The sequence below is a fragment of the Coturnix japonica genome, chromosome 1, assembly GCF_054131305.1.
Source record: "Coturnix japonica strain WE chromosome 1, WE-NBRP24, whole genome shotgun sequence".
Classification (NCBI taxonomy): Eukaryota; Metazoa; Chordata; class Aves; order Galliformes; family Phasianidae; genus Coturnix; species Coturnix japonica.
This window is the reverse complement of record NC_140663.1, coordinates 43513819-43534244: the sequence shown is the minus strand read 5'-3', so window position 1 is coordinate 43534244 and position 20426 is coordinate 43513819. Positions and strand designations below refer to the sequence as shown.

At 48.3% G+C, this 20426-nt stretch overlaps 9 protein-coding genes across 9 annotated transcripts; 5 read left to right on the top strand and 4 right to left on the bottom strand.

Annotated features, from left to right (window-relative positions):
- The first annotated feature begins 1699 nt into the window (after positions 1-1699).
- On the top strand, positions 1700-4092 carry LOC107312365 (histone H1.10). Its single transcript, XM_015859707.3, has one exon. The coding sequence runs from the start codon at positions 1700-1702 to the stop codon at positions 2360-2362; it is 663 nt and encodes a 220-aa protein (XP_015715193.2). The 3' UTR covers positions 2363-4092.
- On the bottom strand, positions 3479-4092 carry LOC107312406 (histone H2B 1/2/3/4/6). The gene has a single exon (XM_015859818.3). The coding sequence runs from the start codon at positions 4049-4051 to the stop codon at positions 3671-3673; it is 381 nt and encodes a 126-aa protein (XP_015715304.1). The 5' UTR covers positions 4052-4092; the 3' UTR covers positions 3479-3670.
- Positions 4093-4322: 230 nt separating this feature from the next.
- Positions 4323-5215, top strand: LOC107312385 (histone H2A.J). The gene has a single exon (XM_015859764.2). The coding sequence runs from the start codon at positions 4386-4388 to the stop codon at positions 4773-4775; it is 390 nt and encodes a 129-aa protein (XP_015715250.1). The 5' UTR covers positions 4323-4385; the 3' UTR covers positions 4776-5215.
- A 1539-nt stretch (positions 5216-6754) lies between these two features.
- On the top strand, positions 6755-10583 carry LOC107312412 (histone H4). Its single transcript, XM_085515953.1, has one exon. The coding sequence runs from the start codon at positions 9183-9185 to the stop codon at positions 9492-9494; it is 312 nt and encodes a 103-aa protein (XP_085372079.1). The 5' UTR covers positions 6755-9182; the 3' UTR covers positions 9495-10583.
- LOC107312401 (histone H2B 7) lies at positions 9973-10413 on the top strand. Its single transcript, XM_015859804.3, has one exon. It carries the CDS (start codon positions 10016-10018, stop codon positions 10394-10396), a length of 381 nt encoding a protein of 126 aa, XP_015715290.1. The 5' UTR covers positions 9973-10015; the 3' UTR covers positions 10397-10413.
- On the bottom strand, positions 10468-10984 carry LOC146762372 (histone H4). The gene has a single exon (XM_085515968.1). The coding sequence runs from the start codon at positions 10951-10953 to the stop codon at positions 10642-10644; it is 312 nt and encodes a 103-aa protein (XP_085372094.1). The 5' UTR covers positions 10954-10984; the 3' UTR covers positions 10468-10641.
- A 1476-nt stretch (positions 10985-12460) lies between these two features.
- LOC146762371 (histone H3) lies at positions 12461-17049 on the bottom strand. Its single transcript, XM_085515790.1, has one exon. The coding sequence runs from the start codon at positions 16984-16986 to the stop codon at positions 16576-16578; it is 411 nt and encodes a 136-aa protein (XP_085371916.1). The 5' UTR covers positions 16987-17049; the 3' UTR covers positions 12461-16575.
- A 696-nt stretch (positions 17050-17745) lies between these two features.
- LOC107312379 (histone H2B 8) lies at positions 17746-18555 on the bottom strand. Its single transcript, XM_015859749.3, has one exon. The coding sequence runs from the start codon at positions 18514-18516 to the stop codon at positions 18136-18138; it is 381 nt and encodes a 126-aa protein (XP_015715235.2). The 5' UTR covers positions 18517-18555; the 3' UTR covers positions 17746-18135.
- A 182-nt stretch (positions 18556-18737) lies between these two features.
- Positions 18738-19489, top strand: LOC107312387 (histone H2A-IV). The gene has a single exon (XM_015859779.3). The coding sequence runs from the start codon at positions 18862-18864 to the stop codon at positions 19249-19251; it is 390 nt and encodes a 129-aa protein (XP_015715265.1). The 5' UTR covers positions 18738-18861; the 3' UTR covers positions 19252-19489.
- The last annotated feature ends 937 nt before the right edge of the window (positions 19490-20426 follow it).

Genomic DNA, 20426 nt, shown 5'->3' with positions numbered 1-20426 from the left:
CATGGCAAAATAAAAATAGAATTACATGAGAAGATAGAAGAGTGACAGCTCATTGTCACTGTCTACCCTAATGTATTTCAATACTCCTTGCTATTTTTGGTATACTTCATTTAAACTAAATCCACTTAATGTTGAGAATAACACAATGGTATCTCCAGAACTGGACCAATAAAATTTCAAGGCAAGGCCTTCTGCAGAGTATTATTTATCTTCATGAATCTCAGATTCCTCAGTGCTAGAAGAGATGTTCCCTTATATAACAGCCCACCGACATTTTGTGTGGTAGCTATTTCTAAACTCCAAAGGGACAAAACAAAAATGTGGGGATTAATTTGTTATTTTTCAATGAAGGAATAAATTTCAGTCTGCTTTCTAATTAGAAAACAGTTGAGGCTTCTGATTTCTGAACAGCTCCAAAATCATTGCGATCAATCCTTACCACTAATTAAACTAACGAGCAAACAGAATTATTTTCATTTGTCACTTGGTGACACAATAATTAAGTGAGAATCAAAGGTGATTTTAAACTGTGAGGATTATCTGAAAATTATGTCAATATATGAGCATTTATATTATGAGGGTTTCTCTGCTTTATTTTCTGTTTTTAGAATAGAATTACAGATTTTATAGAGCTTATGGTGGGAAAAGAAGCTTATATCCAAATATATGCAAACAAATGATGTATGAGTTGATCTGTTCTCAGAGGTCGGATTTCCATGTTATTATATTTATTATATTTATTTGGGGAGAAGAGAGGCTTCAATTTGTTCCATTAATGTTTGAGGATAATGTGACACACCTCTGTGTATATATACCCATTGGACGTTTTTCTCCTTACTTCTTGCTTCTGACTTTTGCAAGTTTTAAGAGCAGAAATACAGTGTATTCTAAAGGACAAAACATCGACCTGGCACTTTATTTCGACTTTATTAACGAGGCAAAAACAGCTTTGTTTTTACATACAGACACTATGTCCAAAAATAAAACAAAAAAAAATCAAAATGCTGCATCTTATTCTCAGAATATAACGAAACACAAGGAAAAGTGACAAGTTCCAGTACATACATTCCTCTGCATGTATTATATTTTCTCAAAAGACAGAATTTTCTGAGAATACCGTATTCTTAATAGTTAAAGATATGGTTCAGGGAGGCGATTCTCTATCCATATTCAAAGCTCAGCCACGAAACTGTGTTACTTCCTTCCCTTTGAACTCGGTTTGCGACAAAAGTATTGAAGCTGCCCCCTCGGTATCCATCCTGTTCCGCAGAAAAGCCCCTAAGGAACAAATCTGCCCGACAGGGGAGACTTTTTGACCAAAGGTTTTATTTAAATTTAGACGGAAAAACAAAAGTTCGCCTTCCCCAGGGTCTTCCCGGACGCAGGACGGCACGTTAAACGCGTCTTTTCGCTCTCGTCCTGGATTCCCGGGGCGACAAACTCCGCAGAATGAAGCTTCAAGGTCTTCCCTTCTCCCCCTGTAGAAAGTGGGGTGATTTCAAGTCCGGTATTATCCAAAAAATACCAATTTATAACTCCGAAGAAACACAGACTCGGAGGACGGAAAGCTCTTCCTGGCTAACAGTTAGGCGGGCTCTGCAAAGCACCAATCACAGATCACCGCTTCGCTATAAATTCAGGCATCGGGGTTACTGTAGCCCAATTACTTTCTTTTGATTAGGAAGAAGTCTCTGCCGCGATGTCGGAGACCGCTCCCGCCGCAGCTCCCGCTGTCGCGGCCCCAGCCGCTAAGGCCGCCGCCAAGAAGCCGAAGAAGGCGGCGGGCGGCGCCAAAGCCCGCAAGCCCGCGGGCCCCAGCGTCACCGAGCTGATCACCAAGGCCGTGTCCGCCTCCAAGGAGCGCAAGGGGCTCTCCCTCGCCGCGCTCAAGAAGGCGCTGGCCGCCGGCGGCTACGATGTGGAGAAGAACAACAGCCGCATCAAGCTGGGGCTCAAAAGCCTCGTCAACAAAGGCACCCTGGTGCAGACCAAGGGCACCGGAGCCTCGGGCTCGTTCCGCCTCAGCAAGAAGCCGGGTGAGGTGAAGGAGAAGGCTCCCAGGAAGAGAACTCCCGCGGCCAAGCCCAAGAAGCCGGCGGCCAAGAAGCCTGCCAGCGCCGCCAAAAAGCCCAAGAAGGCGGCGGCGGCGAAGAAGAGCCCCAAGAAAGCCAAGAAGCCGGCGTCTGCTGCCACCAAGAAGGCGGCCAAAAGCCCCAAGAAGGCGACCAAGGCTGCCAAGCCCAAAAAGGCTGCGACTGCTAAAAGCCCGGCCAAGGCGAAGGCGGTGAAGCCCAAAGCTGCCAAATCCAAGGCAGCCAAACCCAAGGCAGCCAGGGCGAAGAAGTCGGCGGCCAAGAAATGAAGTATTGAAGTGGAAATACTTAAACCCAACGGCTCTTTTAAGAGCCACCCACTACTGTCCAAAAAAGAGCTGAGACACTCGGGCACTGAGCTCCATGCCCGCAGCGGAGCTCACAGTTCACCATTATTTACTCGCGATCGGGTGGGATGCTCGAATGCAGAAAGGGCAGGACTCTGAGCTGCCGGACGTAGTTAAGACAGGGCTGGAAACAATAAAGTTTGCGCTTTTAAGGGGAAAAAAAACCAAAACAAAACAACAACAAAAACCCATCTCAGACTGCCTTTGCGCACTGCAAGACCGAGGTGCGTGTTAAAGGGACTGCTGGGGCGGGTGTCGCTCAGGGGCACGCAGGTCTCTCGGTGCTTTAACTCAGACAATGCGGTTCCTAACAGCCTGCGCGCTACTGCCACGCCTCTTAGGGACTGTCGCAGCCAACTCTCCGCGTCCTTGGCAATGACCTTTCCGCTCGGCAGGGGGACGTCATAACTCCTGCACAGCTTCACAAATCTGCTGTTAGAGCCGGAGAGAGACAGGGCGGAGCGGGCAGCGCGGCCGCCATCTCCCTCCCTGTTCCACCGCCGGGCTCAGCGCTACCCGGAGCTCACCGGGGCCGCTGCCGGATGGACGCGGAGCGGAGCGGGGCTACATGGGGCGCCGGGCTCTGCCTGCGGCCTGTTCTGATTGGATGAGGGGAGAGGCCGCGGCCGCTTATTGGACGGTTAGAACGATTCAAAAAGCCCGCGCTGCGCGACCGCGGTACGGAGTGTCCGCCGGAGCGTCCTGACAGCTCCGCTACGAAAGCGGCTGAACCACCGCGCCATCAATCGCGTCGTATTCAGGTCTGAAGGGGGAATTTTCTCATAAGCAAAAATTAAGGTCAGAGAAACGGTAAGAGCACTTAGGCAAAAACATTACGGCTCTCTAAAGAATGTGTTAATGGAGCTATTGAAAGATTCGTGATAGCCTTTAGTGTAAACTGCGTATTACTGTAACAATTAGAATCGAAATTAAAGAGACGCTACTTGTGGTTACTGCATAACGAAATAGACACATAACGTTTACAAGCTCGTTACTAATCACGTCCGAAATCAACACCACAAAGCAGTGAACAAAGAATACGTTGACAAATCTTTATTTAGCGTTTATTCTAAATAACCAAGAAGCAGGAACGGCACAGCTGAAAGAATCGCATCTGATTTAAGCTTTCAAATCTATTAGATATGGAAACATTGTGTTAAAGCTCTTTCATGGAACAAGTGGGTGGCTCTGAAAAGAGCCTTTGGGTTATCAGTGAGGTGCAGGACTACTCTACTTGGAGCTGGTGTACTTGGTGACCGCCTTGGTGCCCTCCGAGACCGCGTGCTTGGCCAGCTCACCGGGCAGCAGCAGCCGCACGGCCGTCTGGATCTCCCGCGACGTGATGGTCGAGCGCTTGTTGTAGTGCGCCAGGCGCGACGCCTCGCCGGCGATGCGCTCAAAGATGTCGTTGACGAACGAGTTCATGATGCCCATGGCCTTGGACGAGATGCCCGTGTCGGGGTGCACCTGCTTCAGCACCTTGTACACGTAGATCGAGTAGCTCTCCTTGCGGCTCTTCTTGCGCTTCTTGTCGCCCTTCTTCTGGGTCTTGGTGACCGCCTTCTTGGAGCCCTTCTTGGGGGCGGGGGCAGACTTGGCCGGCTCAGGCATAACTGATCGCACTCCTTCCAAAACACTGGAAAGTGAGCTATGGCAAAAATGGCTGCGGCGCCGGTATTTATAGGGCTGTTATGCAAATATACAGGCTCCAATTTGTGCAATTCGATTGGTCAATATAGTAAGAGGTGTTTCTTTGCCTCTGATTGGTTGAAATAAGATCCGCTCTTTCATTGGTTGTTTTCACAATCGTTGTTTCCAGCCAATCACCAAGCGCTACTCCCGCCCTGGGAAGGGATAAAAGGGGACGAGCTCCTGCGTCAGTATGATTTCCGCTGTATTGTTTCTGATTTAGCTTGTAGTGCAGGCTCTTAGTAGCAGCGGTATCATGTCGGGCCGCGGCAAGCAGGGCGGGAAGGTCAGAGCTAAGGCCAAGTCGCGATCGTCACGAGCCGGACTGCAGTTCCCTGTTGGCCGCGTGCATCGGCTGCTGCGAAAAGGTAACTACGCGGAGCGGGTTGGGGCCGGAGCACCTGTGTATATGGCGGCCGTGCTGGAGTACCTGACGGCTGAGATCCTGGAGCTGGCGGGCAACGCGGCCCGTGACAACAAGAAGACGCGCATCATCCCGCGCCACCTGCAGCTGGCCATCCGCAACGACGAGGAGCTCAACAAGCTGCTGGGCAAGGTCACCATCGCGCAGGGCGGGGTGCTGCCCAACATCCAGGCTGTGCTGCTGCCCAAGAAGACCGAGAGTCACAAGGCCAAAAGCAAATAATCAGCCTGCGAAGCCAGTTAGGTTTTTCAAAGCATAACATAACCCAAAGGCTCTTTTCAGAGCCACCCACTTTCTCAGAAAAGAGTTGAGTTGCTTTTTAAGGAAATCCCTTTGTGTTAAAATGTTTCTTTTATGTTGCTTCGTTTTTAAAGTGTTGAGTAAAATTTGGTTTCTATGTATGTCTTCAGTTACTTTATGACTCATCCTTTTTGATGAAGGAAACCTTTTGTTTGTTTGACTTGTCCTGAAACAGAGTATTTGTTTCTTGTCTTCTATTTAACAGACATGGGATTTTTTTGTTATACTATGCAGTATTTGTTTCTTGTCTTCTATTTAACAGACATGGGATTTTTTTGTTATACTATGCAGTATAGCTTTATTGTATGATATAGAGGTTAGCTTTAAGAAACTGAAGAAAATAAAATGATGGATGCTACAAACGTGCTGTGTAGGCCTTGATCTTAATATTATGAAGTTGTTCTGCAGCTGGACTTATTTAGAAAGAGATGGGAAATGCTGTAGGGAGAATAACTTAATTTGGTCTGAATCCTGAACTATTCTGACTTGTCCCGTAAAGCACCAACTGTAGCATTTTTCCTTACAGAAAAACTGCAGCTCTGGCAGGTTTTTGTTTAAAACAGGATTTTCAAACTGGTCTTTTACACGTTCTCACTGCGTAGCTGCTCACCTATTAGGTCAGTTAATTGTAGCAGTACTATATGAATTTGTGGACAGAATGATAATCCAAAAGCACTTTAGTAAAGCACCTGATTTGCTGTTGTGAGTTATTTGAAAGTCTGCCTGACTTCTGGGATTTTCCCTGGAGCTGCCCACGTCTGCAACAAGGCCACACAGCTCCCATGTGCACAGCAATTACCCAAGGAAGAGGTCAGCTTTGGAAGAAGAAAATAGCACCTATAGCACATCATTGCTGTAACAGAGGAGCTCTCTAAGTGGGGTTGGGGGTTCTGTAGCTGAAGTGAGTGGTTGGGGATTGCTGGTCTGGATGTGATGGAAGAGTCAGATGGTGCAGCAGGCTGGTCTCATCTGGTGACCTCACCTGTGCCTCATGATTCTGTTTGTAAGTGGAGAAATGTAAAGTTGGTACATTATTTAAGAGGTTATTTTATCGATTGCAATCAGCTGCAGCTTAATATCTCCTTATTCTTCCTCTTGAAAAACTGCAAAGGTTGTTGCTTTCCCAGGCAAGTCTTGTTTATACTGAGTCTCCAGGACAGATACCTGTGCATCTCAGATGGATTGCAATACCTGCACCAAAGCACTGGGATGTCAGATAAAGCCCAGGTCTCTGTCACCAGCTGTGGGAGCGGAGCATGTCCTGCCTGTGGCAACCAGCTGGCACCACCAGGGAGGGCCCTGCTGCTCTGAGTGCGGGGTAAGGCCCAACACAGCTTGCAGAACTTCCAGTCTTCGCCACAATCTCAATCCAAGCACAGCAGATTTTGCTCATTGCTCTGCTCACTTCTGCAGTTTCATCTTCTGGAATGCTTTTTTTCCTGCTTGCTGGCATTGCATGTTTCCATTCTAGCTACCAATGCTGTAACTCTCACACTACCACCACACTGAGGGTCAGAGCTCCACATCCTGTAGGTCAGGCAGCTGTAGGGTAAGTTAGCTGATTGACCTGAGTGCTGCCAAACCTCCAATGATTAAAAAACAGCAGCTTTTAGGCAAATGGTGCCAGATGTAGCAAAGGGAGTTTAAGCATTTATTTTCTCTCATTTGCATATATCTAACCTGTAGTGAGGGGGAAATCCTTGCCCTATGGGTGCCCCTGTTAGCAGCAGCTCTGGGTTGCAGTGCACCTTCAAGTTCTCAAGAGCTTGGGATGTATAAAGACAACAAAATTCACCTCTGTGTGTTTGAAGTTAGAGTTATATTTTAGGGCTGCTTGGCACTATTCTCTATACATATTCAAATCTTAGAATGGCAATGTTTAAAAACTAAATAAAAGATTTTTTAAACCATTTTTTCACCTTAATTTTTAACACACAGAGTAAAGCACTCTAGTAAATAGATCTTGCGTGTCTTCAGTTTGCGGGTTCCTACTGTAATAGATACGGTCATATATGTACATTAACATTTAAACTCAAGAAAATAGTAATCTAAGTTTGTGCACAATATGCTGCTGCACTGATCTTATTTTTCAAATGATGGTGTAATTTTCTGTGCAGACATGCTGAGATGTTGCCTAATGCAACAGCTGCTTTAATGGGGAAATACTGGTGGTAGGTGGATGGTTCAACTGATGATAGTCGGGGTCATTTCCAACCTTTATGATTCTATAATGCAATAAATTATTCTGTTTTCGATTTTATATTTTAACAAGGAAACGTGGCTGCTGTCTTCAGTAAAGCGCAGTAGAAATGTTGGATGGTTTTGGTTTGTTTGTTTTAAACAGAGCAGTTCTGCAAATGTTTCCTTCCTTATTTTACTCCTAATGCTAAGTCCAAGCTCATGAGCAAAATGCAGTTAATGTAATCTCAAGGTGAGATCCTGAACATTGATCCACGTAACACCACCCTCAGGCTGCAGTAAAAACCCATCTGTGGCCACTGCCAGGGGCTCCTGCCATGAAGGTATTTCAAACATGCTTTGGAAGATGATTTTTGCAATCATTTTCTCTTTTTTGAGGTGTTCCAGTACTGCTGGAGGGAAGGGGTAGAAGGGGACACAGCCTGCACTGTGGAAGAACTATGAAGAACTGGTTTTGAAACAAAATGTTTCCTGATGTTCCTTTGGGATTCCTTGTGTATTCAGACAGTGGTTTAAATTGCTCTGACTCCACTGCTTTAAGGGACAAGTCTAGACATGGAGCTTCAGGCATAAAGAACTGGACAGACTCTCCAGCTCTGTGGGTGCTATGTGAGCAACTGGAGCCCATTCTGCAGTCACAAAGGTTCATCAGATTTATTTTAGAACATTTGGAGTTAAAATGGAATTTGAGTTGTTGTAAGAGTAGTTACACATAAGGAAGACCTGGACGACTTTTGGATACCCTCACCTTGAAATGTGAAAACCTCTATTGTATTACCTGCTGAATTGAAAGAATACATTATCCAGGTGCACTGGAGATGTGGCCCATATGCTTTAAATCCAGATCAGAAATCAAATTACATTGACATCTACACAAACTTAAAAAGGATTTGATCATTTTAAAAGATTGAGGTGTTTGATGTGTACTATGTGAGTACAAATAGCTGTCATTTCTGGCTTGTGAAATAATATTTATAAGCACATTTTAAATCATAGGCTCCCAAATCTTCCTCGGCTAATCCACCTCCTTTTGAATATTGTCCAACATGCAGTAAGATGAATGTGTGTGCCGAGTTCATAAGCAGAAACGCTGAAGAGCAAAACTTCTGATCAGCTGAGGGGAAAAAAAATTGCTTACCGTTCCTTTTATATTGTGTCATATGGACGTTTTGTGAAAATATATGCCACGACCTCTTTTGCTGCTTGTCTCTGGTCACATACGAGCAGCAGAGACCCTCCTCGACCCACCAACCCCCAGTGTGACCCGGCACAATGCGTGCTGCTGCTGCTGCTGCCGTCAGCCCGGAGTCGTGTGGCCCGCCCCGCACGCTGATGCTCACTGCGGGGGCCCCTACTGAACGCAAAGGTTGGCCCTACCAGCACCAGGGTCGCTGCATTTCACAGCAAAAGCCTCAAGGACGGCTCCGGATAGCTCAGGGCCTCATTCCCTGCTCCCTCCCGCAGCTCTGCGTAAATATGAGACAGAAGGTGCTCAGAGGGCGGCCTCCAGGCCTGAACGGAGGAGCAGGGAGATGCCGAGTGCGGAGCGCTGGAGGAGAAGACAAAGGGAACGCGAAACCACCACGGATAGAGCAAACAAAGAGTGAGGCCGAGGAGCAGTCTCTGGGAACGCTCCCGACGAGCGGAAAAAGGAAGGAACGGCCGGTAGGGCGGGGCGGCAGAGCAGAGAGCGACCTCGGATTGGCCGGATTTTGCCGCAGACCCCGGGGCAGCAAACGGGGACAGGGATGCGGACAGCCGTGCTGAACCTTGAAACGTAGGACAGCGGCCCACGCGACAGTGGGTGGAAGTGCCCTGGATACAACACCTTCACAGGGAGCGGGGAGGAAACGGAAGAAGAGAGGAAGAAGGCAACGGAAACCCAGTACAGGAAGCGCGAGGCCCCGTCTCACGCCGGCGAGGGGCAAAAACCCTGAGCAGCGCCGGGAAGAGCAACCCCGTCCGCGGGAAGCTCTCGCTGAGACGCGCGGGTGGAAAGGGCGGAGTCTGCGCTCGAGCACCGCCTCCCTTCGCACGCCGCAGTTCTCAACCAGGTCGGATCCCCAGACATATAGCGCCTACTCGGCGGAGGCCGCGGTGCGCAGTGTGGTTTGAGGCGAAGGGAGCATTATGTCTGGCAGAGGCAAAGGCGGGAAGGGGCTCGGCAAGGGGGGCGCCAAGCGCCACCGTAAGGTGCTGCGCGACAATATCCAGGGCATCACCAAGCCGGCCATCCGCCGCCTGGCGCGGCGCGGCGGCGTCAAGCGCATATCGGGGCTGATCTACGAGGAGACGCGCGGCGTGCTCAAGGTGTTCCTGGAGAACGTCATCCGCGACGCCGTCACCTACACCGAGCACGCCAAGAGGAAGACGGTCACGGCCATGGACGTGGTCTACGCGCTCAAGCGCCAGGGACGCACCCTCTACGGCTTCGGCGGTTAAATTCCCATTGCTTAGTTAAACAACGTTAAAACACCAAGGCTCTTTTCAGAGCCACCCACACATTCACAACGAGAGCTGTTTATTACTGATCTTAGTTTTAGTAAATACGTCGCTGTTAAAATAACCCAAATAATCATGTTTGTGTCTCAAGCATATTTTAAAGTGGTAGAAAAGAAGAAACCAAGAAGGTAAAAGAGACGTTAAGACCTACAAATGTATTTTATAAGCAAAGATTTTTATCTACTTTGCAGATTTATAAAAAAAATTAACATTCCATGAGCATTAATAAACGTTTTCGCTCGTTAAAGCAGCCCTGACTTACCGAGCATAGTTGTGTACGTTGTGGAAGTTGTGACGACAACAAGCGGAAGTGTCTGTAATTACGTTTCTAATTTTTACTCCAATAGGAATGGAACTATTACAATCCCCTCATTTGCATAACGCCCTTATAAATGGAGGGGCAGGCGCCATTTTCGGTGTTGTTGAGTTGCGGTAAGGAGCTTGGAAAAAAACTTTTAAGGATGCCTGAGCCGGCAAAATCCGCTCCAGCGCCCAAGAAAGGCTCAAAGAAGGCGGTCACCAAGACCCAGAAGAAGGGCGACAAGAAAAGAAAGAGAGCGAGGAAGGAGAGCTATTCCATCTACGTGTACAAGGTGCTGAAGCAGGTGCACCCCGACACGGGCATCTCGTCTAAAGCCATGAGCATCATGAACTCGTTCGTCAACGACATCTTCGAGCGCATCGCCGGCGAGGCGTCGCGCCTGGCGCACTACAACAAGCGCTCGACCATCACGTCGCGGGAGATCCAGACGGCCGTGCGGCTGCTGCTGCCCGGTGAGCTGGCCAAGCACGCGGTCTCGGAGGGCACCAAGGCGGTCACCAAGTACACCAGCTCCAAATAAGAAGGTTCTTCACAAAACCCAAACGGCTCTTTTCAGAGCCCCCAACTTTTCTAAGAAAGGGCTGCAATTGCTTTTCATTTTTTTTTTCCTGTTTTTCGTAAGAAGATATGTATTTTACAAAACAAGGGAAGAAAACCTTACTCTATTAATAATACTTAAGCAATAAACGGCTCTCGTTGTGAATGTGTGGGTGGCTCTGAAAAGAGCCTTGGTGTTTTAACGTTGTTTAACTAAGCAATGGGAGTTTAACCGCCGAAGCCGTAGAGGGTGCGTCCCTGGCGCTTGAGCGCGTAGACCACGTCCATGGCCGTGACCGTCTTCCTCTTGGCGTGCTCGGTGTAGGTGACGGCGTCGCGGATGACGTTCTCCAGGAACACCTTGAGCACGCCGCGCGTCTCCTCGTAAATCAGCCCCGAGATGCGCTTGACGCCGCCGCGCCGCGCCAGGCGGCGGATGGCCGGCTTGGTGATGCCCTGGATGTTGTCGCGCAGCACCTTACGGTGGCGCTTGGCGCCCCCCTTGCCGAGCCCCTTCCCGCCCTTGCCTCTGCCAGACATAATGCTCCCTTCGCCTCAAACCACTCTGCGCACCGCGGCCTCCGCCGAGTAGGCGCTATATGTCTGGGGATCCGACCTGGTTGAGAACTGCGGCGTGCGAAGGGAGGCGGGGCTCGAGCGCAGACTCCGCCCTTTTCACCCGCGCGTCTCCGCGAGAGCTTCCAGCGGGCGGGCGGCAGTGGGGCGGTGAGGTTCTGTTTCTGTAAGGTGCTGCCCCCGGATTGTGCCTTCGGCTTTGCCTGTCGCCGGCCAGGGCCAGCTCGCCTTGAACTGCCACCCGTTTCCTTCCCTTCCCCTTTCCTCCTCACCCCCTCTGAGGGTGATAATTCAAGGACAGATCCTGGGCTTCTCTAGGGGCTGCTGTGGGACTCGTGTTTCGGGGTTCGGCGCTCCCGTCCGCAGCCTTGTTCCCCTCCTTTTCTGCCCCGGGTTCTGCGGCAAAATTCGGCCAATCGGGGATCGCTCTCCGCGCTGCCGCCCCGCCCCTGGTTGTTCTCCCCGGCTTCCGTTGTGCTTTGGCCGCCTCACGTTATTCTTTAAGAACGCGCGTTAATGCTTTTCTGAGAAGAACTGTCTCTCGCATTCATTAATCTGTGCCAGCTTGTTCCGGCTTCTTTCTGTCAGTAAATTCTATGTGTTTCTTAAGAGACCCAGGAGCAGAAATCCTTAGTTACGCATAAAATCTTTTCTTTTCTTTTCAAAACGTTCAATAAATTTCCTTTGCGTGGATTAGAACGCGAGAGGTATTTTCTCTGGCATAAACCACGCATTTATACACCTGTCATACTTTCACCTGTATGTATCCGCTGCGAGTAAAGCAGAGAGACTCTGAAACCCAACCCAGTGAGAAGGGATCGCAGTGTGAGCAGAGCCGTTCTTCTCAGGGCTTTTCCTGCTGGGGACGCCAGAGCCCCGTGCTGCTCTGCTCCTTAACTTGTAAGAAGAGGCAGAGAATTTTCAGAACGTTGTCACACCCATCTTTTATCTCTTCGCTAAATGTATGCTGATTGATACAGTAACGCTATTTATTTTTCACGGTTAGCAATAAAATACAGGAGTATATCCTAATTTTACTGACTTCGATGGGTAAGGATGACTTATACAAACTTTGCCGCACAACACAGAAAATATACATCTCATTGTAGAACCACAATATTGGGATTTGAGGGGAGAACTTTGGGTGTAGTTGAGTGTCTTCAACTATATATGTATATTTTTAGTCCAACTGTTCAAAATATATAACTCCCACAGAGTTTGTATAGAAATTTATACAGCTTTTCCCCATGACAGCCCTCCCAGATCACCTCCTCCACAGCAGCAAACCCCTGGAGGAGCTTCTGGGAAGATCTCAGGAAGCTGTGTGAGCTCTGCTGTTACCCCTCTGGAGGACAGAAGTGAGGTCTGAGCTGCAGCAGAGGAGTGGAGTTTTGCAGACATATCAAGGCAGTGCTGTGAGGTGGGGAAAGTTTAAACTGTGCTTTCAATTAAGTATCTGATAAACAGTAACTACTAAATGATAACATTTAATTTTGTGGCTTAACAGAGAAAAGAAAAAAAGCAGAGGGGAAAAAAAAAAGAAGGAAGGTGAGAGAGAGCAGATGGATACAAAGTAGCAGCAACTGGAAGTGCTCCAAATACAATGTTTTCTCAAATGTCTCTTCTGTGGTCTCAGTGCAATTCCCAGAGTCATCCAACTTCATGATGCTTATTACAAGTGTAACTTCCTACTCAGGCAAAGAATAAATATTCCAGAATTATAGAATCAGAAAATCATTAGGTTGGAAAAGATCCCAAGGGTCATCCAGTCCAACCATCAGCCCATCCTCAGCAACTGTGTGCCAGATTCACATGGTTCTGGGACTCTTCCAGGGACCATGACTCTACCATCTCCCTGAGCAGCCTATGCCAGAGCAGCACTACTCTTTCTGAGAATAAACTGTTCCTAATATCCAACCTGAACCTCATCTGGTACATGTTAAGGTCATTCCTTCAGGTCCTTTTGCTGTCACCTGGGAAAAGAGGCTGACTCCCTCCTTGCCACAACCTTTTTTCAGGTTGTTGTAGAGAGCAGTAAGGTCTCCCCTGACCCACCTCTCTGCTCCAGACTGAACAATCCCAGTTCCAGCACTGGATGCAGAGACACTTTGTCTGGTGAGGCTTCTGTTCTGTGTTTTCTTGCACTGAGATTATCATAGAAGTCTTGGAGAAAAAAACACTGATGTCCCACTCAACTCCTCTGGCACCCATCTCTCATCGACTTTTAAAACCGTCACTGCAGGACTGGAAAGGAACAAGTTCGTGTAAATGAGCATTGTTTATTTCCTGGAAATGTTGTTTTCCTTATGAACAAAACAAAAAATACATTGTGTAACCTGGCTCAAGACTGATGGGAAGATCAAAACTGGCACAGCAAAAAAAAATAGCATTCAGTTATGATGATTAGTGGAAAGAAGGGGGGGGGGGGAAATACATGTAGGTCATATCCATGCTGTAATCTATGGGAACACACCTTAGACCAGCACTTTTTGTTTGAAGCTCAACACTTAATGGAAGTTCTCTGGTGTCTGCTGGAACAATTTCCCACTTAAATACCTCATAGCATGAAGCTACAGCAGAACCACATTTTGCTCAGCTTTGCTGGCCCACCTTGCTGGATGTGTGTGCTGTGCTCAGGATAGCACACAAAAATGCAGACAGAACAAGTTGCTCATAACTGCCTTGAACGTTCATGACATGGGGCAGGTATGCATTGGTAATGGAATGCCCTCAAAGATGTATAACATTAGGTTGAGATAAAGTATAAATAAAGCAGACAGCAGGATATATGGCAGACTTAACAACATCAGCACATTTGTTTAGCTATTAGCACAGTATATAGCTAAACAGCCTATACTGCACCTCTTCAATATATATCTATATATATTATATTTAGATATATGTACATATATACATATCTATGTATATCTACAGTCTACAGGATGCTTCCATTCAGCTGAAGTTACTTCTGACTCTTTGAAGAGAAAAGATACCACCTTCTGCATTAATTCTGCATTAATTCTGCATTAATTCTGCATTATAACACTCCATTTAAATGGAGAAAAAAAGAAATACCACTTTTCATATGGAAAAAGATTTTGTTTAGAGCTTTTTCTAAACTAATAAACACGTGAAGCAGGGATGATTTGTGTGTGTATGTGTGTGTGTGTGTGTATATATATATGTGTGTGTGTGTAAATATACATATACACATATGTATATTTAAGATATTTTGATCAGAGCTTATGCATTTCTGATTATATGCCCATTGGACTGATTTATCCCAGCAGTGATTTGACTCAGACCATATCAACAGGGCTCTGGATCATTCACAGAGGGTGGCAAAACAGCCAGGATTTGTCTCAGCCAAGTATTGCACTGTTCTGGGATTTCTGTCACTTCTCTTTTACTGCAAACTAAATCAGCATCACATGCAAGCTGATAGGATTCATCACTTATATAAGAAGGAAAGAGCAAAGCCCACTTGAGATTTGCAGTCAGTCTGCTGTGGTTCCTGGTATCGCCATTGCAGCTGTTAAAGACTTCAGATTCTGTGCAGTGAATTCTTTCTGACTCCTGGTCTGATTCTCTGGAACAAGCTCTGACAGATTACTATCATCAGTGCCATTCTGTGTTAAATCTCTGATCTTCTTCAGGTCCAGGCATTGCAAATTCAGGGATCACACGATTTTATTCTTCCTGCAAAACCTTTGCATGCCTACTTCCTTCTCAACTGCTCAAGTGTTATTATTTTTGTTGTCGTTATATTATTTAGAAATGTAGCTCTCAGAGTCAAACTCAGAGTAATCCTGACCAATAAAACCCAGCTTCCCTCCTGCTCAAACATGCAAAGGAAGAAAGAAAAATAAAAGCATCGTTTTTATCATTTTTGTCCTAACTCCTACAAAAATTCAACTATTGGCACTGCTCCTATAATGTACACAGTATCCATTACGTATTAAAAACACACACTGCTTGCCATGGCTCAGTCCTACCATGGAAGTTACTGTAGATACATTCTGACAAAGAGATTTGGGTAACTAATGGATTCTTTGGTGTAACAGAAACAGGAAATCTGTTGCATTTTGCTACAGCTCATTTCTACAAGCATGACAGTAATTATCCACAGCAAGAAACAGATAAATCTGTTCTGAAAGCACTGATCTTAAGTCAGTGAGTACGGGGGGAAATAATAAATCTGCCTATGGTCTGATCAGGTATTCCAAAGTGTTATTCTGACCTCTACGCCACAATCTCCTCCTCCGCCCCCCCCCCCCCCCCCCCCACACTTAGCCACTGAGAGTAAAAGAAAATGGCTGAAAGGAAGGAAAAGAAACAGGAGAGAAAATGGAGCACCGAGGAATGCGATTGGTCAGATTTTGCTGCAGAGCCCAAAGTTCCCGAAGCAGAGGAAGGAATATTTCCTTAAATGAATCAGCAATTACACAGAAGAATCAAAATAAAAACCACACACACAAGACCCATCACTTACTGAATGAGGCTTTGAAAAATATCTGTTCCCTCCAAGTAATGCTCCCTGTCTGTGTTCATTCACAGAAGTGCAAACTGCATCTCACCAACTCCCACACAGTATTGCAGAACCAATTCCATCAGGCAGAGCAGGGAGCTCCCTACATTACATGGATATGAGAAGGGCTGTGCTGGACTGAGCAATACAGGGAGCAACAGGAAACTGGAAACGGGTTAGGAAATGGTGTTTTGGGTAGCAGGGGTAGAACTTCTGGGTAGGATGGGAAGGAGCCGCACAGCAGAGCAGCAAAAAACCATGTAGGTGTACAGGAAGTATCGGATACAACGCCCTGCCAGGAAATGTTGCATTGGTTTCAAATATAAACCAAGTATCATTAAGTAGGGCTAGAGACTGACCAGAGGGACTTGCTTACAAGAGGAACGTTCAGACCGTGTTTGACAAAGCACCCATGCAAAAACGGGCAGCTCTGGAGATTAGACTTCATACTACTTCACCATTAAAAGCCTAAATAAAACAAATAAATAAGCAAAACGAGACACTGTTTTTAACCGTGGGATTAATGGATTCCAAGTAACACTTTCAGCAGAAGGAAATAAAAGCTACAGAATAACACGGGCAATTAACCACGTAATTACCTCCTAACACACTGTAATCGAGGAAGGAAACATCCAGGGCATAACGAACTCCATCTATACATTCGTGATTGCTTTAACACCGTTACATTAATGAACACCAGCTTTTAGAAGTGAGGCAGTTTTGCTTTCATCTTATCACAGCAATCAAAAACCTTTTATCAATTGTACCAGAAAAGCAAATCTGCTCGTTAGATCTACAAAATTTTCCTAGTCCGTTAGTCTCCCTTGACTAACAAAGCAGAATTTAATCAACACAACCATCTCTTCCAATCTCCTAAAAACATGGCAATGCCTCCCCTAGCACTTACCTTAGAAACTGGCCAACAAAAGGCTACCCGTAACACGTGCAGTAATAAACCCTCATAAGATTAAGAGTTTACAGCTCTTTTTAGTGTCCCTGTGGCGGCTCTTAAAAGAGCCTTTGGGTTTTCAATAGTCAAAGATTCTCTTGCCAGGGGCTCAGGCGCGCTCCCCGCGGATGCGTCGGGCGAGCTGGATGTCCTTGGGCATGATGGTGACGCGCTTGGCGTGGATGGCGCACAAGTTGGTGTCCTCGAAGAGCCCCACCAGGTAGGCCTCGCTGGCCTCCTGCAGCGCCATGACGGCCGAGCTCTGGAAGCGCAGGTCGGTCTTGAAGTCCTGCGCGATCTCGCGCACCAGGCGCTGGAAGGGCAGCTTGCGGATCAGCAGCTCCGTGGACTTCTGGTAGCGCCGGATCTCGCGCAGCGCCACCGTGCCGGGCCGGTAGCGGTGCGGCTTCTTGACGCCGCCCGTGGCCGGCGCGCTCTTGCGGGCCGCCTTGGTGGCCAGCTGCTTGCGGGGCGCCTTCCCGCCTGTCGACTTACGCGCCGTCTGCTTCGTACGCGCCATTGTGCAGAATCAGCCCCTTGGCAGTGAGAAAGGAAACTGCAAGAGGTGCCGCGAGAGCCCGTATTTATTGACAAGGGCGCGCTCTGATTGGCTGCCTGGGATGCGGCCACCCCATTGGGCTGCGGCGAGGATTTGAAAAGCCCGCGCTCCTCGGGAGGTAGCGGCGCCTTCCCGCTCCGCAGTCCCGGCCCCTCCGGAAGCGCCGCCGCCGCCCTCGGTTCGTGCCCACCCCCCCACCCCCCCCCTCCCTGCGGCGGAGCGCTCACAGCCTTCCGTCAGCTCAGCCCGACGCGGCCATCTGTCCCGCAGCCAGGACGCCTGCGTGAAAGGCTCTCTCCAAAAACATCCTTCTCTATCATTCCTATTTCGTAAGCCGCTTTTGGTCAATTCTTCCCTTACATGTAGACTCTATTTTTAATACCTCTCATCACTCAGTGTGTGCACTGGACTAATGCGTCCCTCTGTCCCCTGTGGATCTTCTGTTACGTTATTCAGACAGGAAAGCAAACTGCGCCACATGCATTACGAAACCCTCTGGTTTATTTAAGCAGTGCTTTACCCAGTTCCATTTGTACAGCTCTACAAAGGTGATAATACGGGAACATCACCGTCTTGCAGAAGTCAACATGCGAGCACTGTTGTCCCCACGGAGACCCAAAACATACAACTGCCCCATTACCCACGGCCAGGTCTCTTGGAAAGGGTGGAGGTGCTTAGCAGGGACGTCATTAGGAATGATGTGAATGCGGCAGATAGGGCTGTAGTTGTAACAGAGGTGGCTTTATTTCAAAGCAGGAAGAACATCCATGTTTATGTACATCTATTTGCTTAAAATTCAGAAATGATTGTTAGACGAGCACTTAGTAGGCTTAGAAATCTGACTCTTATACAGTATCTACATATTTCTCCTATTCAGAGTTCCTATACATCACATAAAACACAATAATTCATTTCTTTTATCGTGTGAAGCATTAAAGCTTTTTTTTTTTTTTTTCCATCGTTAATCAGATCGACCTACTGTGCAAGCCGAAGACCATAAGGAAGCGCAGCACCACTCACCAACACGCATCTGTGAACCACTCTTTTACTGAAATCGTGGGTGGCTCTGAAAAGAGCCTTTGAGTTAAAATCGAGTTAATCCGCACCGCTCTACTTGGAGCTGGTGTACTTGGTGACCGCCTTGGTGCCCTCCGAGACCGCGTGCTTGGCCAGCTCACCGGGCAGCAGCAGCCGCACGGCCGTCTGGATCTCCCGCGACGTGATGGTCGAGCGCTTGTTGTAGTGCGCCAGGCGCGACGCCTCGCCGGCGATGCGCTCGAAGATGTCGTTGACGAACGAGTTCATGATGCCCATGGCCTTGGACGAGATGCCCGTGTCGGGGTGCACCTGCTTCAGCACCTTGTACACGTAAATCGAATAGCTCTCTTTCCTAGTCTTTCTACGTTTCTTGTCACCCTTCTTCTGAGTCTTGGTGACCGCCTTCTTGGAGCCCTTTTTGGGGGCAGGAGCCGACTTTGCTGGTTCCGGCATCGCGTCCGCCCGCCGCTGCCCGTACCGCAGGATCGACGCAGGTACAATGGCGCAGCCGCCCGTACTTATAGAGACGATATGCAAATGACGGGACTCGAGACCGCTCCTTCCCATTGGACGACACTGCGCCATGACGTCAAAATTACTCGCGGTGGTCAATTGGTCCGTATTCTATCGCTGTTCCCATTGGTTCACTCCACAATCGCTGTGTCCACCAATCAAAAGTGCCGCACGGCCTCAGCAGGAAGGGATAAAAGGGCGGCTCCGAGCTTCTGCTGGATTCTTCCGACTCTTCTGATTACTGAGTTCTTCAGTCTTTTTTTTGGCTGACTTGCAGACCGAGCTATGTCGGGCCGCGGCAAGCAGGGCGGGAAGGCGCGCGCCAAGGCCAAGTCGCGCTCGTCGCGGGCCGGGCTGCAGTTCCCCGTGGGCCGCGTGCACCGGCTGCTGCGCAAGGGCAACTACGCGGAGCGGGTGGGCGCCGGCGCCCCGGTGTACCTGGCGGCCGTGCTGGAGTACCTGACGGCCGAGATCCTGGAGCTGGCGGGCAACGCGGCCCGCGACAACAAGAAGACGCGCATCATCCCGCGCCACCTGCAGCTGGCCATCCGCAACGACGAGGAGCTCAACAAGCTGCTGGGCAAGGTCACCATCGCGCAGGGCGGGGTGCTGCCCAACATCCAGGCTGTGCTGCTGCCCAAGAAGACCGACAGCCACAAGGCCAAGGCCAAGTGAAGCGCTAAAAGCAAACAACCCAAAGGCTCTTTTCAGAGCCACCCACGGTTTCCCAAAAAGAGCAGGAACACGTCAGTGTAAATACCAGCTTTGCTGTTTCTTTGGAAACTGACTAACCAGAATCGTATTTATAGAGATTACTAAGCGGCAAGTTCCCATTTTTAATAACATGAGTCTGTTCTGCTTGGAAGCTACTGTTCTCTAAATATCAACAAAATAAAGACACTGATGAAGTGCACTCAGCCCCCCTCTCGCTGTGGGACTTGGAAACAGCCAGGCAGGAGGCGCGCCCCGCCGCGCGACTTCAAAGGGTCAAGGTCCCGCCCCTTCTTGGGGTCAACCAATCGGATCGGAGCGCGCGTTTTTTGAACCGCAGCGGAAGTGGCGCGTATTTTGTTTGGGTCCGCGCGGAAAAGGGTTCATAGCGCCCTACGGTCGAGGAGCTGCTTTCCTGCCTATTGAGTTTTTGCGTTTGTTTGGTGGGGTTGAGGTTTGTGTTCAATACAACAGCAACAAATGTGTGTGTTGCTCACGTGGGGCTCCATCCCACCCTTACTAAGTTTCCAAAGTACTGCATGGGCTACTCGAGTGGTAAAGGGCACTAAACCATTCAGGTAACAGCGGATCATGAGTTCATCACAAACATGCTGCCATGCACTTTTACAGCATAAGTTTCTATGTACTTTAGGGGATTTTCATACACCACTCTGAACTGGACACTACTGGCTGTCTTTTCTTATAATACTATGGGTGGCTGTTACAGACTCTGTTGGGTCTTTCCACAAGTCTTCTGCCCTCCAATCATTACATTTCTGCTTGGCCACTTTGAGCATCTCGACCATCCTGTGCTCTGTGCCCATAGGAGGGGCCATCTGGAGACAGCTGCTCATCAGGGCTGGGGGTCTCTGCTCTCAGAAGGCCCCTCCCGAAGAATAGAGTGAGGAAAGCAGCCACTGTGCCTCCCCCAGGAGCACCTCTGTGCTGTGATTTCTTAACATAATCTCTGTCATCTGCACTAAATCTATTCCTGCTTGGTCAGCATTATTCAACTGATGTGTTGTTCTGTCTTTCTGCCATCTTTCTGCCTTGAGATGATACATGCAACGAGCCTGGCTTCCTTCCATCTGTTGTTGCTTTCCATGCCATAAATTTTCATGGTATTAAAAAAAATATTA